General features: G+C 42.9%; 1 protein-coding gene across 2 annotated transcripts in view; it reads left to right on the forward strand.

Moving 5' to 3' along the window:
• The window catches only part of nadkb (NAD kinase b), a 62373-nt gene that overhangs the window by 17068 nt on the left and 27655 nt on the right, over window positions 1-17650 (forward strand). For both annotated transcript variants that reach the window (XM_061978802.2, XM_061978804.2), the window contains one exon: window positions 7851-7959. In XM_061978802.2, the coding sequence (XP_061834786.1) occupies window positions 7851-7959 (109 nt within the window). The remainder of the gene's footprint in view (window positions 1-7850; window positions 7960-17650) is intronic.

A 17650-nucleotide genomic window follows, 5' to 3' on the forward strand; every position in this document is an offset into this window, starting at 1 on the left:
TCCAGTCCATAGTGGATCTAACATAATAGTGTGAGAGTCCAGTCCATAGTGGATCTAACATAATAGTGAGAGTCCAGTCCATAGTGGATCTAACATAATAGTGTGAGAGTCCAGTCCATAGTGGATCTAACATAATATTGTGAGAGTTCACTCCATAGTGGATCTAGCATAATAGTATGAGAGTCCAGTCCATAGTGGATCTAACATAATAGTGTGAGAGTCCAGTCCATTGTGGATCTAACATAATAGTGTGAGAGTCCAGTCCATAGTGGATCTAACATAATAGTGTGAGAGTCCAGTCCATAGTGGATCTAACATAATAGTGTGAGAGTCCAGTCCATAGTGGATCTAACATAATAATAGTGTGAGAGTCCAGTCCATAGTGGATCTAACATAATAGTGTGAGAGTCCAGTCCATAGTGGATCTAACATAATAGTGTGAGAGTCCAGTCCATAGTGGATCTAACATAATAGTGAGAGTCCAGTCCATAGTGGATCTAACATAATAGTGAGAGTCCAGTCCATAGTGGATCTAACATAATAGTGAGAGTCCAGTCCATAGTGGATCTAACATAATAGTGTGAGAGTCCAGTCCATAGTGGATCTAACATAATAGTGAGAGTACAGTCCATAGTGGATCTAACATAATAGTGAGAGTCAAGTCCATAGTGGATCTAACATAATAGTGAGAGTCCAGTCCATAGTGGATCTAACATAATAGTGTGAGAGTCCAGTCCATAGTGGATCTAACATAATAGTGTGAGTGTCCAGTCCATAGTGGATCTAACATAATAGTGAGAGTCCAGTCCATAGTGGATCTAACATAATAGTGTGAGAGTCCAGTCCATAGTGGATCTAACATAATAGTGTGAGAGTCCAGTCCATAGTGGATCTAACATAATAGTGAGAGTCCAGTCCATAGTGGATCTAACATAATAGTGAGAGTCCAGTCCATAGTGGATCTAACATAATAGTGTGAGAGTCCAGTCCATAGTGGATCTAACATAATAGTGTGAGAGTCCAGTCCATAGTGGATCTAACATAATAGTGTGAGAGTCCAGTCCATAGTGGATCTAACATAATAGTGAGAGTCCAGTCCATAGTGGATCTAACATAATAGTGTGAGAGTCCAGTCCATAGTGGATCTAACATAATAGTGAGAGTCCAGTCCATAGTGGATCTAACATAATAGTGTGAGAGTCCAGTCCATAGTGGATCTAACATAATAGTGTGAGAGTCCAGTCCATAGTGGATCTAACATAATAGTGTGACAGTCCAGTCCATAGTGGATCTAACATAATTGTGTGAGAGTCCAGTCCATAGTGGATCTAACATAATAGTGTGAGAGTCCAGTCCATAGTGGATCTAACATAATAGTGAGAGTCCAGTCCATAGTGGATCTAACATAATAGTGTGAGAGTCCAGTCCATAGTGGATCTAACATAATATTGTGAGAGTTCACTCCATAGTGGATCTAGCATAATAGTATGAGAGTCCAGTCCATAGTGGATCTAACATAATAGTGTGAGAGTCCAGTCCATTGTGGATCTAACATAATAGTGTGAGAGTCCAGTCCATAGTGGATCTAACATAATAGTGTGAGAGTCCAGTCCATAGTGGATCTAACATAATAGTGTGAGAGTCCAGTCCATAGTGGATCTAACATAATAATAGTGTGAGAGTCCAGTCCATAGTGGATCTAACATAATAGTGTGAGAGTCCAGTCCATAGTGGATCTAACATAATAGTGTGAGAGTCCAGTCCATAGTGGATCTAACATAATAGTGAGAGTCCAGTCCATAGTGGATCTAACATAATAGTGTGAGAGTCCAGTCCATAGTGGATCTAACATAATAGTGTGAGAGTCCAGTCCATAGTGGATCTAACATAATAGTGTGACAGTCCAGTCCATAGTGGATCTAACATAATTGTGTGAGAGTCCAGTCCATAGTGGATCTAACATAATAGTGTGAGAGTCCAGTCCATAGTGGATCTAACATAATAGTGAGAGTCCAGTCCATAGTGGATCTAACATAATAGTGTGAGAGTCCAGTCCATAGTGGATCTAACATAATATTGTGAGAGTTCACTCCATAGTGGATCTAGCATAATAGTATGAGAGTCCAGTCCATAGTGGATCTAACATAATAGTGTGAGAGTCCAGTCCATTGTGGATCTAACATAATAGTGTGAGAGTCCAGTCCATAGTGGATCTAACATAATAGTGTGAGAGTCCAGTCCATAGTGGATCTAACATAATAGTGTGAGAGTCCAGTCCATAGTGGATCTAACATAATAATAGTGTGAGAGTCCAGTCCATAGTGGATCTAACATAATAGTGTGAGAGTCCAGTCCATAGTGGATCTAACATAATAGTGTGAGAGTCCAGTCCATAGTGGATCTAACATAATAGTGAGAGTCCAGTCCATAGTGGATCTAACATAATAGTGAGAGTCCAGTCCATAGTGGATCTAACATAATAGTGAGAGTCCAGTCCATAGTGGATCTAACATAATAGTGTGAGAGTCCAGTCCATAGTGGATCTAACATAATAGTGAGAGTACAGTCCATAGTGGATCTAACATAATAGTGAGAGTCAAGTCCATAGTGGATCTAACATAATAGTGAGAGTCCAGTCCATAGTGGATCTAACATAATAGTGTGAGAGTCCAGTCCATAGTGGATCTAACATAATAGTGTGAGTGTCCAGTCCATAGTGGATCTAACATAATAGTGAGAGTCCAGTCCATAGTGGATCTAACATAATAGTGTGAGAGTCCAGTCCATAGTGGATCTAACATAATAGTGTGAGAGTCCAGTCCATAGTGGATCTAACATAATAGTGAGAGTCCAGTCCATAGTGGATCTAACATAATAGTGAGAGTCCAGTCCATAGTGGATCTAACATAATAGTGTGAGAGTCCAGTCCATAGTGGATCTAACATAATAGTGTGAGAGTCCAGTCCATAGTGGATCTAACATAATAGTGTGAGAGTCCAGTCCATAGTGGATCTAACATAATAGTGAGAGTCCAGTCCATAGTGGATCTAACATAATAGTGTGAGAGTCCAGTCCATAGTGGATCTAACATAATAGTGAGAGTCCAGTCCATAGTGGATCTAACATAATAGTGTGAGAGTCCAGTCCATAGTGGATCTAACATAATAGTGTGAGAGTCCAGTCCATAGTGGATCTAACATAATAGTGTGACAGTCCAGTCCATAGTGGATCTAACATAATTGTGTGAGAGTCCAGTCCATAGTGGATCTAACATAATAGTGTGAGAGTCCAGTCCATAGTGGATCTAACATAATAGTGAGAGTCCAGTCCATAGTGGATCTAACATAATAGTGTGAGAGTCCAGTCCATAGTGGATCTAACATAATATTGTGAGAGTTCACTCCATAGTGGATCTAGCATAATAGTATGAGAGTCCAGTCCATAGTGGATCTAACATAATAGTGTGAGAGTCCAGTCCATTGTGGATCTAACATAATAGTGTGAGAGTCCAGTCCATAGTGGATCTAACATAATAGTGTGAGAGTCCAGTCCATAGTGGATCTAACATAATAGTGTGAGAGTCCAGTCCATAGTGGATCTAACATAATAATAGTGTGAGAGTCCAGTCCATAGTGGATCTAACATAATAGTGTGAGAGTCCAGTCCATAGTGGATCTAACATAATAGTGTGAGAGTCCAGTCCATAGTGGATCTAACATAATAGTGAGAGTCCAGTCCATAGTGGATCTAACATAATAGTGTGAGAGTCCAGTCCATAGTGGATCTAACATAATAGTGTGAGAGTCCAGTCCATAGTGGATCTAACATAATAGTGTGACAGTCCAGTCCATAGTGGATCTAACATAATTGTGTGAGAGTCCAGTCCATAGTGGATCTAACATAATAGTGTGAGAGTCCAGTCCATAGTGGATCTAACATAATAGTGAGAGTCCAGTCCATAGTGGATCTAACATAATAGTGTGAGAGTCCAGTCCATAGTGGATCTAACATAATATTGTGAGAGTTCACTCCATAGTGGATCTAGCATAATAGTATGAGAGTCCAGTCCATAGTGGATCTAACATAATAGTGTGAGAGTCCAGTCCATTGTGGATCTAACATAATAGTGTGAGAGTCCAGTCCATAGTGGATCTAACATAATAGTGTGAGAGTCCAGTCCATAGTGGATCTAACATAATAGTGTGAGAGTCCAGTCCATAGTGGATCTAACATAATAATAGTGTGAGAGTCCAGTCCATAGTGGATCTAACATAATAGTGTGAGAGTCCAGTCCATAGTGGATCTAACATAATAGTGTGAGAGTCCAGTCCATAGTGGATCTAACATAATAGTGAGAGTCCAGTCCATAGTGGATCTAACATAATAGTGAGAGTCCAGTCCATAGTGGATCTAACATAATAGTGAGAGTCCAGTCCATAGTGGATCTAACATAATAGTGTGAGAGTCCAGTCCATAGTGGATCTAACATAATAGTGAGAGTACAGTCCATAGTGGATCTAACATAATAGTGAGAGTCAAGTCCATAGTGGATCTAACATAATAGTGAGAGTCCAGTCCATAGTGGATCTAACATAATAGTGTGAGAGTCCAGTCCATAGTGGATCTAACATAATAGTGTGAGAGTCCAGTCCTTAGTGGATCTAACATAATAGTGTGAGAGTCCAGTCCATAGTGGATCTAACATAATAGTGTGAGTGTCCAGTCCATAGTGGATCTAACATAATAGTGAGAGTCCAGTCCATAGTGGATCTAGCATAATAGTGTGAGAGTCCAGTCCATAGTGGATCTAACATAATAGTGAGAGTCCAGTCCATAGTGGATCTAACATAATAGTGAGAGTCCAGTCCATAGTGGATCTAACATAATAGTGTGAGAGTCCAGTCCATAATGGATCTAACATAATAGTGTGAGAGTCCAGTCCATAGTGGATCTAACATAATAGTGAGAGTCCAGTCCATAGTGGATCTAACATAATAGTGTGAGAGTCCAGTCCATAGTGGATCTAACATAATATTGTGAGAGTTCACTCCATAGTGGATCTAACATAATAGTGTGAGAGTCCAGTCCATAGTGGATCTAACATAATAGTTAGAGTCCAGTCCATAGTGGATCTAACATAATAGTGTGAGAGTCCAGTCCATAGTGGATCTAACATAATAGTGTGAGAGTCCAGTCCATAGTGGATCTAACATAATAGTGAGAGTCCAGTCCATAGTGGATCTAACATGATATTGTGAGGGTCCAGTCCATAGTGGATCTAACATAATAGTGAGAGTCCAGTCCATAGTGGATCTAACATAATAGTGTGAGAGTCCAGTCCATAGTGGATCTAACATAATAGTGTGAGAGTCCAGTCCATAGTGGATCTAACATAATATTGTGAGAGTTCACTCCATAGTGGATCTAACATAATAGTGTGAGAGTCCAGTCCATAGTGGATCTAACATAATAGTTAGAGTCCAGTCCATAGTGGATCTAACATAATAGTGTGAGAGTCCAGTCCATAGTGGATCTAACATAATAGTGTGAGAGTCCAGTCCATAGTGGATCTAACATAATAGTGAGAGTCCAGTCCATAGTGGATCTAACATAATAGTGAGAGTCCAGTCCATAGTGGATCTAACATAATAGTGTGAGAGTCCAGTCCATAGTGGATCTAACATAATAGTTAGAGTCCAGTCCATAGTGGATCTAACATAATAGTGTGAGAGTCCAGTCCATAGTGGATCTAACATAATAGTGTGAGAGTCCAGTCCATAGTGGATCTAACATAATAGTGAGAGTCCAGTCCATAGTGGATCTAACATAATAGTGTGAGAGTCCAGTCCATAGTGGATCTAACATAATATTGTGAGAGTCCAGTCCATAGTGGATCTAACATAATATTGTGAGGGTCCAGTCCATAGTGGATCTAACATAATAGTGTGAGAGTCCAGTCCATAGTGGATCTAACATAATAGTGTGAGAGTCCAGTCCATAGTGGATCTAACATAATATTGTGAGAGTCCAGTCCATAGTGGATCTAGCATAATAGTATGAGAGTCCAGTCCATAGTGGATCTAACATAATAGTGTGAGAGTCCAGTCCATAGTGGATCTAGCATAATAGAGTCCAGTCCATAGTGGATCTAACATAATAGTGAGAGTCCAGTCCATAGTGGATCTAACATAATAGTGAGAGTCCAGTCCATAGTGGATCTAGCATAATAGAGTCCAGTCCATAGTGGATCTAACATAATAGTGTGAGAGTCCAGTCCATAGTGGATCTAACATAATAGTGTGAGAGTCCAGTCCATAGTGGATCTAACAAATAGTGTGAGAGTCCAGTCCATAGTGGATCTAACATAATAGTGAGAGTCCAGTCCATAGTGGATCTAACATAATAGTGTGAGAGTCCAGTCCATAGTGGATCTAACATAATATTGTGAGAGTTCACTCCATAGTGGATCTAGCATAATAGTATGAGAGTCCAGTCCATAGTGGATCTAGCATAATAGAGTCCAGTCCATAGTGGATCTAACATAATAGTGTGAGAGTCCAGTCCATAGTGGATCTAGCATAATAGAGTCCAGTCCATAGTGGATCTAACATAATAGTGAGAGTCCAGTCCATAGTGGATCTAACATAACAGTGAGAGTCCAGTCCATAGTGGATCTAGCATAATAGAGTCCAGTCCATAGTGGATCTAACATAATAGTGTGAGAGTCCAGTCCATAGTGGATCTAACATAATAGTGAGAGTCCAGTCCATAGTGGATCTAACATAATAGTGTGAGAGTCCAGTCCATAGTGGATCTAACATAATAGTGTGAGAGTACAGTCCATAGTGGATCTAACATAATAGTGTGAGAGTCCAGTCCATAGTGGATCTAACATAATAGTGTGAGAGTCCAGTCCTTAGTGGATCTAACATAATAGTGTGAGAGTCCAGTCCATAGTGGATCTAACATAATAGTGTGAGTGTCCAGTCCATAGTGGATCTAACATAATAGTGAGAGTCCAGTCCATAGTGGATCTAACATAATAGTGTGAGAGTCCAGTCCATAGTGGATCTAACATAATAGTGAGAGTCCAGTCCATAGTGGATCTAACATAATAGTGAGAGTCCAGTCCATAGTGGATCTAACATAATAGTGTGAGAGTCCAGTCCATAATGGATCTAACATAATAGTGTGAGAGTCCAGTCCATAGTGGATCTAACATAATAGTGAGAGTCCAGTCCATAGTGGATCTAACATAATAGTGAGAGTCCAGTCCATAGTGGATCTAACATAATAGTGTGAGAGTCCAGTCCATAGTGGATCTAACATAATAGTGAGAGTCCAGTCCATAGTGGATCTAACATAATAGTGAGAGTCCAGTCCATAGTGGATCTAACATAATAGTGTGAGAGTCCAGTCCATAGTGGGGCCAGCAGGAGATCATCCGGAGGCGGAGACAGGTCAGCAGTGCAGAGACGTCCCCAACCGATGCACAGACGAGCGGTCCACCCTGTGTCCCCACTTTGGACAGCCACCGCTTCATCCGTGGCCACCAAACCTGTGCCCCCCCTCCACGAAGGAGAGGGGGGCAGAGCAGAAAAGAAACGGCAGATCAACTAGTCTAAAAGGGGGGTCTATTTAAAGGCTAGAGTATACAAAGCGGTCAGCTCTGTCTAAAGTGCGTTACTCGAATTGCTTGGGGTAATGTCAGGCTTGTCCCTAATAAGGTGTAAGAGGGGCCCCCAAGTTTTATGGAAAGATGCTGCTGTCGCATGTTTGGCCCCGTGTTCATGTGTTCGCTCATGAGGAACGTGTGTGTGTGTGTGTGCGTGTTGTGTGTGGTGACGTAGGAGAAACAGATGATGGTGTACGTCGAGCGCCGTGTGGCCGACGACGAGACGCTGTCCAAGGACGAGAACTTTGGCTCCATCCGAAATCAGCTGTGCACGTTCAGAGAGGGTGAGAATGAACCAGAATACTGTACACCTGGTGGACAGTCCACTAGGTACACCCCAGGTCCAATACACCAGTTCTATTAGAAGTTTTGTCCTGTATTTAAACACACGAAGAAAGGAAGGTGCAAAAAGGCACGGAAAGCCAAAACACTTCAAATGTATCAAACAGCAATCCAGGCGCTTGTCAGTGCAAATGGATATCAGCTTGTTCAGTCCTAATTGATGGCCTACAAAAAGGTCAAAACACATCTCATGATGGGGAAGAAGAGCAAAGCGCTGTCTCAAGACCATCGCAAACAAATTGTTGCAAAACATAATGATGGTATTGGTTGCAGGTGCATATCTAAACTTCTACATGTTCCAGTGAGTACAGTTGGGGCCATAATACGTAAGTGGAAAGCCATCCATACCACCGTAAATTTGCCTCGCACCTAAACGGAAATATAATATTTTATCAGTCGGTATTCTAATGACAGCAGACATTGTGCAGTAAGTGATATTTTATTATTTATGGGCTCTCATGAAGTATGCAGTGAGTAATAATCAGTGATGATGTCGAGAAAAAGGGAAAGTCTTGATGCGTTTTTTTGTATTAATGCGCCGTCTATGTATAAAAGGAGCAAAATAGGTAATGTAGTAAATGCCTGTTACTACATTACATATATCCCGGAAAAGGGTGGAGTGCCATCTCCGGGTTGGGGAGGAGATCTTGCCCCAAGTGGAGGAGTTCAAGTACCTCGGAGTCTTGTTCACGAGTGAGGGAAGAGTGGATGGTGAGATGGACAGGCGGATCGGTGCGGCGTCTTCAGTAATGCGGACGCTGTATCGATCCGTTGTGGTGAAGAAGGAGCTGAGCCGGAAGGCAAAGCTCTCGATTTACCGGTCGATCTACGTTCCCATCCTCACCTATGGTCATGAGCTTTGGGTCATGACCGAAAGGACAAGATCACGGGTACAAGCGGCCGAAATGAGTTTCCTCCGCCGGGTGGCGGGGCTCTCCCTCAGAGATAGGGTGAGAAGCTCTGCCATCCGGGGGGAGCTCAAAGTAAAGCCGCTGCTCCTCCACATCGAGAGGAGCCAGATGAGGTGGTTCGGGCATCTGGTCAGGATGCCACCCGAACGCCTCCCTAGGAAGGTGTTTCGGGCACGTCCGACCGATAGGAGGCCACGGGGAAGACCCAGGACACGCTGGGAAGACTATCTCTCCCGGCTGGCCTGGGAACGCCTCGGGATCCCCCGGGAGGAGCTGGACGAAGTGTCTGGGGAGAGGGAAGTCTGGGCTTCCCTGCTTAAGCTGCTGCACCCGCGACCCGACCTCGGATAAGCGGAAGAAGAAGATGGATGGATGGATGGATGGATACATTACATATATACTTACAGCATACTTACAACAATACTTTTTAGTACTGAACTCTTAACCCTCATTTGTAAACAATAACATGCTTATTATACAAACAGTATTTAACCTTTAACACAGACTTTTATACTGTCTTCAGAGATTCAGTTTTTTTGGGGGTACTCGAAACCTTTCTGGGTAACTGCGGATTTCTGGTGGGGTTTTTGTTGTGGGTGATCTGGGTTCTGATGATGGCAACTCAGCAGCCCTTGAATCTGGTTCAATGATGAGACTAGTTTGTGTCTGACTCACTGATGGTCCTGATGATGGAACTGAAAGAGCACTGCCCAGTTGTACTGATGGCACATTTTCTGCAACTGGTGGAGACTAGATAACTGGCAGTCTCTCCATGTTTTCTCGCCATGGTAACATGTGATCCACATGCACTGTGCGCTGTCTCTGTCCCTCTTGATATAGATATATATACATATATATATATATATATATATATATATATATTTATTTTATTATATATATATATATATATATATATATTAGAGATGCGCGGTTTGCGGGCACAACCGCGGAGTCCGCGGAGTCCGCGGATTCCGCGGATCGGGCGGATGAAATTAAAAAAAATTAGATTTTATCCGCGGGTCGGGTCGGGTCGGGCGTTGAAATAAAAAAAAATTAGATTTTAAATAGATTCAATAGGCAGTTAAACCAATTGGGAAATATATATACATAGTTAAATGTTGTTACCCACATACGAAAAACGAGCAGGCACCTGCAGCATATGCCACAACAGAAGAAAAAAAAAAGAAGAGATGGACACTTTTACGGAGCGGAGAAGGGACGCCTCGCCGGGGTCCGGGACCGAGGCCCCTTCCCCCGAGAGGGCCTCACCGGGAGCCGTAGCTGAGGCGATCCGCGAGAAGGGCCCGACGCACGTCCAGGGTCACCACCGCGCCCACCGCACCGACACCCCGCCTCGTCCGCCTTCGCCGCGGCCGGCGTCACGCGCAGCAGGTAAGCAGCTTACCTGCCCGCCACCCCCGTGGCCGGGGGCTCGTAACAGGGGTCGCTCCGCCCGCGCAGCTTACCTGCCCGCGCAGCTTACCTGCCCGCCACCCCTGTTGCCGGGGGCACGTAACAGGGGTCACTCCGCGCGCAGTGCGCTCACGAAAGGGGTGGGGCTCACCCTGGTTGATATAGACAGCAGGGCGGTGGCCATGGAAGTCGGAACCCGCTAAGGAGTGTGTAACAACCCACCTGCCGAATCAACTAGCCCTGAAAATGGATGGCGCTGGAGCGTCGGGCCCATATACCCGGCCGTCGCCGGCAGCGAGACGCGCTTGGAGGTGCGCTCAGCGCGGCTCCCATATGATTGCGCACTGGTGTGCGTCTGGGTCGTGACAGCGTGGCACGCGAATGTCTGTGCTGCATTGGATCAGTCTCCTTTCTTTAACAGGCAAAAGCTTTATAACCTCACTAATGCCTTGCATCGTCTATATTAGATATATAACAACGGGCGGGTGCGGGCGGATGGCGGGCGGGTGCGGTTCTGATCAAATGTTACATCGGGTGGATGGCGGATGGTTGACGACTTTCTGATGCGGTTGCGGATGAAATAATTGCCTATCCGCTCATCTCTAATATATATATATATATATATATATATATGTATATGTATATATATATATATATATATATACTGTATATATATATATGAAATACTTGGTGAATTCTAGCTGTAAATATACTCCTCCGCTCTTAGCCAGGTCTCAAGGTTGGCAAGTATGACTTACAGCATGTATATACAACCTTAATGGAGGACGTGTGTGTGGATATATATGTATCCATCCTTCCACTTTCTTCCGCTTATTCGAGGTCGAGTCACGGGGGCAGCAGCCTAAGCAGAGAAGAAGCCCAGACTTCCCTCTCCCCAGCCGGCAATAGGGGGAGTCTTGTGCCGAAGCGTGAATTGAAGCTTCGAGAAATTCTCAATTGGTTCAATGCCTCATGAGGCTTCATCTGAACATCACTAGCAGTGCTGTTTCCGTCTTTTTTTCCATGGCGGATTTTGAGCGCATCGCTCGTCAATAGTGCGCAAATAATTAGATTTATATATTGAAGTGAAGGGAATTATATTTATATAGCGCTTTTCTCTAGTGACTCAAAGCGCTTTACATAGTGAAAGCCAATATCTAAGTTACATTGAAAGCAGTGTGGGTGGCACTGGGAGCAGGTTGGTAAAGTGTCTTGCCCAAGGACACAACGACAGTGACTAGGATGGCGGAAGCGGGGATCAAATCAAATCAAATCAAATCAACTTTATTTATAAAGCACATTTAAAATTTACCACAGGGGTAGCCAAAGTGCTGTACAATGAGCAGGTTAAAAGATAAAACGAGTACCGAGCAAACACAACACAACAAAAACAGAACATGATAAAAAATAAATAATTAAAATAGAATTAATAAAAACATAAAAACATAAAAACAGGATCACAGCAGGTGTATTATGGGGCGCCATTGCAGGATGGATATCACTCAGTGTTAAAAGCCATGGAATAAAAGTATGTTTTTAAGAGAGATTTAAAAACAGGAAGAGAGGAGGCTTGTCTAACACTCAGGGGTAGGTCGTTCCAGAGCTTGGGAGCAGCAACGGCGAAAGCTCTGTCACCTCTAAGCTTCAGCCTTGTGTCAGGGACCGTCAACAGCAGCTGATCGGCTGATCTTAAGGATCGGGTGGGGCAGTAAGGCTGAAGGAGGTCGGAGAGATAGGTTGGCGCGAGGTTGTTTAGACATTTAAAAACAAATAAAAGGAGTTTAAAATGTATTCGGTAACGCACAGGGAGCCAGTGAAGGGACGCTAAAATAGGGGTGATGTGCTCACGTCTGCGGGTCTGTGTTAGCAGACGAGCAGCAGAGTTCTGCACGAGCTGCAGGCGGGCGAGGGAGGCCTGGCTAATGCCAACATACAGGGCATTACAGTAATCAAGACGAGTCGAGATAAAAGCGTGGATTAATTTCTCAAGATCATGTCTTGATAGAAGCGGTTTCACTTTCGCTATTTGGCGTAATTGATAAAAGCTTTTTTGAACGACGCTGCTGATTTGTTTTTCGAATTTAAAATCTGAGTCAAACTTTACCCCCAGGTTTGTGACAGAGTCGCTGAGATACGGGGTCAGAGTGCCGAGGTCAACGTTGGGGGAGGGAGAGCGACTTGGACCGAACAACATAACTTCTGTTTTGTCTTCATTTAGGCTCAGGAAGTTAGCTGAAAGCCAGACTTTGATGTCGTGCAGGCAGTCAATAAGACTTTGAACCGTGTTATTTTGTGCCATGGGAAAATAAATCTGGCAATCATCGGCATAAAAATGAAATGCAATACTGTACTTCCTAAAAATAGAACCAAGGGGGAGAAGGTAAAGCGCAAATAAAATTGGGGCAAGGATTGAACCCTGGGGGACCCCATGTGGTAAAGGAGCTGTGGACGACATAAAACTGTCTACTTTTACACAAAAACTCCTGTCGGTTAGGTACGACCGGAACCAGTTGAGGGCGGCGCCCTTAATGCCCACACAGTTCTCAAGACGAGTGATTAAGGTGGCGTGGTCGACGGTGTCGAACGCAGCAGACAGATCTAAAAGCACCAGGACAACATATTTACCAGAATCAGTGGACAGGAGGATATCGTTAAAAACTTTTAGAAGCGCTGACTCTGTGCTGTGGAGGGCTTTAAAACCGGACTGGAACAGCTCAGTGATACCATTATCCTCTAAGAAGGGCAGCAACTGACTGTAGACAACCTTCTCTAATATTTTGGAAATGTATGGAAGATTAGAGATAGGTCTGAAGTTAGAGAGGAGAGAGGGGTCGAGGCTGGGTTTTTTAAGTAGAGGTCGTACCACTGCATGTTTAAACTCTACTGGAACTATTCCAGAAGAGAGGCTACTATTGATAATGTTAAGGACACTTGATCCAATAGTAGCAAGTACCTCCTTAAACAGGCGAGGTGGGAGGGCATCTGCAGGAGAACCAGAGGGCTTCATATGACTAACTGTGTCACTTAAAAAAGAAAAGGACACCGGCTCAAACTGATGGAAAACAGAAGAGAAATGCAGGGGAACAGAAGGGTCATATGAAGGCTGAGATAGACTGGCTCTAGTTGACACAATTTTGTCAGTGAAAAAATGGAGACAATTTTCACAGAATTCAAAAGAAGCATCAAAACCAGCAGATTTGGGAGCATCAATGACAGTGTTAATAGTTTTAAACAGAACTCTGGGGTTGTTACAGTTAGAAGATATAATCTGAGATAGATATATATTCATTTCTGCTTTTACAGTCATCTGAAAGGAAAACAGGCTTTCTTTAAAAATGGCAAAGGACACATGCAGCCTGTCTTTTTTCCATTTTCTCTCTGCTCTTCTACATACGCGCCTGGCAGCCCGAGTGACGTCATTCAACCAGGGTTGAGGCGTGGCTTTAGCGCGGCGGCATTTGAAAGGCGCGATCGTGTCCAGTGTTTGTAAACAGATAGAGTTGAACCCAGAAACCAACTCTTCAGTATTCAGACACACAGATGCTGCAAAATTATCATCACAAAGAGTCAAAAAAATAGAGGAGAACCGAGCAGGAGACGAAGAATTAAACATGCGAGAGCGTTGGGGCGGTGCGCACAATTTAACTGGACACTGCGTGGCAATATCAAACAGGATCGGCATGTGATCAGAGAACACAGCGTCGCAAATGTCCAAATTAAAAACACACAAACCATACGAGAGCACTAAATCGAGTGTATGCCCGCGTTCATGTGTAGAACCACACACAGACTGTACAAAGTTAAATGAGTCGATTATATTCAGGAAGCTCCTGGTAAGCGGCTCATCTGGACAGCAGGTGTGAATATTAAAATCACCCACAATAAGGACACGATCATATTTGGGGAGGATTTCAGCCAGAAATTCAGAAAAGTCAGTTATAAAGTCTTTGTGGTACTTGGGTGGTCGATAGATGACGGCACACAGGACGACATCAGAAAGACCCAGTTCAAACATGCACAGTTCGAAGCTTGAAAAGGAGGATTGTAGGCGGATCTGACGGCATTTAAAGTCATTTTTAAAAACGACTGCTAATCCTCCTCCTTTTCGACCGGACGGCCGTGGGGAATTAAAGTAGGAACACTCCGAAGGCAGAAGTTCATTAAGAGGGGCGGACTCACCGGCTCTCAGCCATGTCTCCGTCACACAGAGGAAGTCCAGTCCGCGGGAAGTGAAGAAATCCTTCAGGATAAAAGTTTTGTTTGTCAAAGATCTTGCGTTCACAAGACCGAACCTGGCGGGGGCCAGCACGTCCAAGGCCGCAATTAATCCGGGTGGGGCCCGACACACAGCCCGCAGGTGGCGGTGATCCACCCCGCGCCTCCGGGGGCGGGGACAGCAGGAGCGACGACGGCAAGCTTCTTCCTCCAAACCAACGATAGGAACCAGCCAGGAGCCGATCGGATCGAGCGAGCGTGGGTGCAGGAGGAGACCGGATACCGCACCATTCATCCTTCGGGGAGCCACGGGAAGCCGGGCCAGGAGTGCCCTAACTTTCACCAGCTGGCCGCCACGTTTACCGCGGCGCCGGAGACGCTTCCGCCGGGGGAGAGGAGCCAGGGGGCGGGAAAGGAAGGCAGGAATCCGGCCAGGTGAAAAAGCTGACTGGGACGTCGAAAAACCAACGTCGAAGTTGATCATATCAGTGGGAGAGGGGCAAAGATCCAACAGTGTTTGGCGGTCATACACAAGCAGTGAGCTGACAGAGACGAAAATAGACGCAAAAAACACAAAAACGAACAGAGCTGACAGCGAGAGACGGCAGGCCAAAGCACATACTGGCGCCATCTTGCATCGAAACCTGGAACCCTCAAGTCGCTGGCACGGCCGCTCTACCAACCGAGCTATACCGCCCATAGCTACACCATAAATATATCAATTTATACATATATCATAAATATATCCATTTATACATATACCATAAATATATCCATTTATACATATATCATAAATATATCCATTTATACATATACCATAAATATATCCATTTATACATATATCATAAATATATCCATTTATACATATATCATAAATATATCCATTTATACAATGTATTACTTTGATTTGTTTTGATGTAAAAAAAACAACAACATTTTTAAAGTGTGGCGCCATGATCAATTACATGTAGGGAAAACCCAGTATAGTAGAAGCTTGGACACTATGTTGAAATATTATCCCGTTTTTTTTTCTCTTCAATTTTCAAATAAACTTCATTAAAAAAATAAATTCTGAAAATAATAGTAAAGCATATTATTTCCTGTAAATATGAGGTTATTGTCTTAGACTTGCATCATGTATAATAGTTTCTCATTATGTGGGGAAAAAAAAACTTAATTGTATGATTGCATTATAACTACAGATGTCCGATATCGGGCTGCCGATATTATCGGCCGATAAATGCTTTAAAATGTAATATCGGAAATTATCGGTATCGGTTTCAAAATGATCGGTATCGGTTTCAAAAAGTAAAATGTATGACTTTTTAAAAGGCCGCTGTGTACACGGACGTAGGGAGAAGTACAGAGCGCCAATAAACCTTAAAGGCACTGCCTTTGCGTGCCGGCCCAATCACATAACATCTACGGCTTTTCACACACACAAGTGAATGCAATGGTCAACAGCCATACAGGTCACACTGAGGGTGGACGTATAAACAACTGTAACACTGTTGCAAATATGCGCCACACTGTGAACCCACACCAAACAAGAATGACAAACACATTTCGGGAGAACATCCGCACCGTAACACAACAGAACAAATACCCAGAACCCTTTGCAGCACTAACTCTTCCGGGACGCTACAATATACCCCCCCCCACCCCCCCAACCCCACCCACCTCAACCGAGCATGTCCAGAATTCCAAGCTGCTGTTTTGAGGCATGTTAAAAAAAATAATGCACTTTGTGACTTCAATAATAAATATGGCAGTGCCATGTTGGCATTTTTTTTTCCATAACTTGAGTTGATTTATTTTGGAAAACCTTGTTACATTGTTTAATGCATCCAGCGGGGCATCACACCAAAATTAGGCATAATAATGTGTTAATTCCACGACTGTATATATCGGTATCGGTTGATATCGGTATCGGTAATTAAGAGTTGGACAATATAGGAATATCGGATATCGGCAAAAAAGCCATTATCGGACATCTCTAATTATAACAATTGTTTGACAGGTAGTGGAATACAATTGTATAACTTTTTTTAATTGTTTATTTATTTGAGCAAACTTAGACTTATTTTCAACATGTGACGGGCTTCACCATACTTGCCAACCTTGAGACCTCCGATTTCGGGAGGTGGGGGGGTGGGGGTGGGGGACGTGGTTGGGGGCGTGGTTAAGATATATATATATATATATATATATAAGAAATACTTGACTTTCAGTGAATTCTAGCTATATATATATATATATATATTATTACACACACACATATATATATATATATATATATATATATATATATATATATATATATATATATATATATATATATAAATAGTTAAAAGAAATACTTGAATTTCAGTGTTCATTTATTTACACATATACACACACATAACACTCATCTACTCATTGTTGAGTTAAGGGTTGAATTGTCCATCCTTGTTCTATTCTCTGTCACTATTTCAGAACACGCACATTATACAAATATACATTATAAAATCAATAAGAAAATGGGACCTCTAATTTGGGAGTCTGAATTAGGATCAGAAGTTCCTATATAAACATTGCGCACTCACGTCGCCTTTTTGTATTGATTACTGCAGCTGTGCACTGGATTCATTCACAAATACAAACTACAACTCACAAACACTTTAGAGTTAGGCTCCACCATCAGAATGTGTACTTAAACTTATAAAGATCACATGGATGTTATTCAGTGAGTTGATTCACCAAAACTAACCTGTTATACAGGAGGAAAAAATCACACAGGACGTTTCAATTGTTCACAGACTGGTCGCGCTCATCAGAATGACAAGACACTTCCGGTCTGCAGGTGATAGCATTCAATTGGGAAGAAACGCCCTACTGCCCCCTACTGACCAATGTGAATACTGATAAATGTGTAATGACAGCTCCAAAAACGAATTCAAACCACAAAATAAAATAAATAAATCAACACAAAAATGTGACACATTATGGGTGGGTCACATATGCATGTACAGTAGATGGCAGTATTGTCCTGTTTAAAAGTGTCACAACATTGCTGTTTACGGCAGATGAACTGCTTTACGGTAGACGGAAACTT

The sequence above is a fragment of the Nerophis lumbriciformis genome, linkage group LG19 (genome assembly GCF_033978685.3).
Source record: "Nerophis lumbriciformis linkage group LG19, RoL_Nlum_v2.1, whole genome shotgun sequence".
In the NCBI taxonomy this organism is placed as follows: domain Eukaryota; kingdom Metazoa; phylum Chordata; class Actinopteri; order Syngnathiformes; family Syngnathidae; genus Nerophis; species Nerophis lumbriciformis.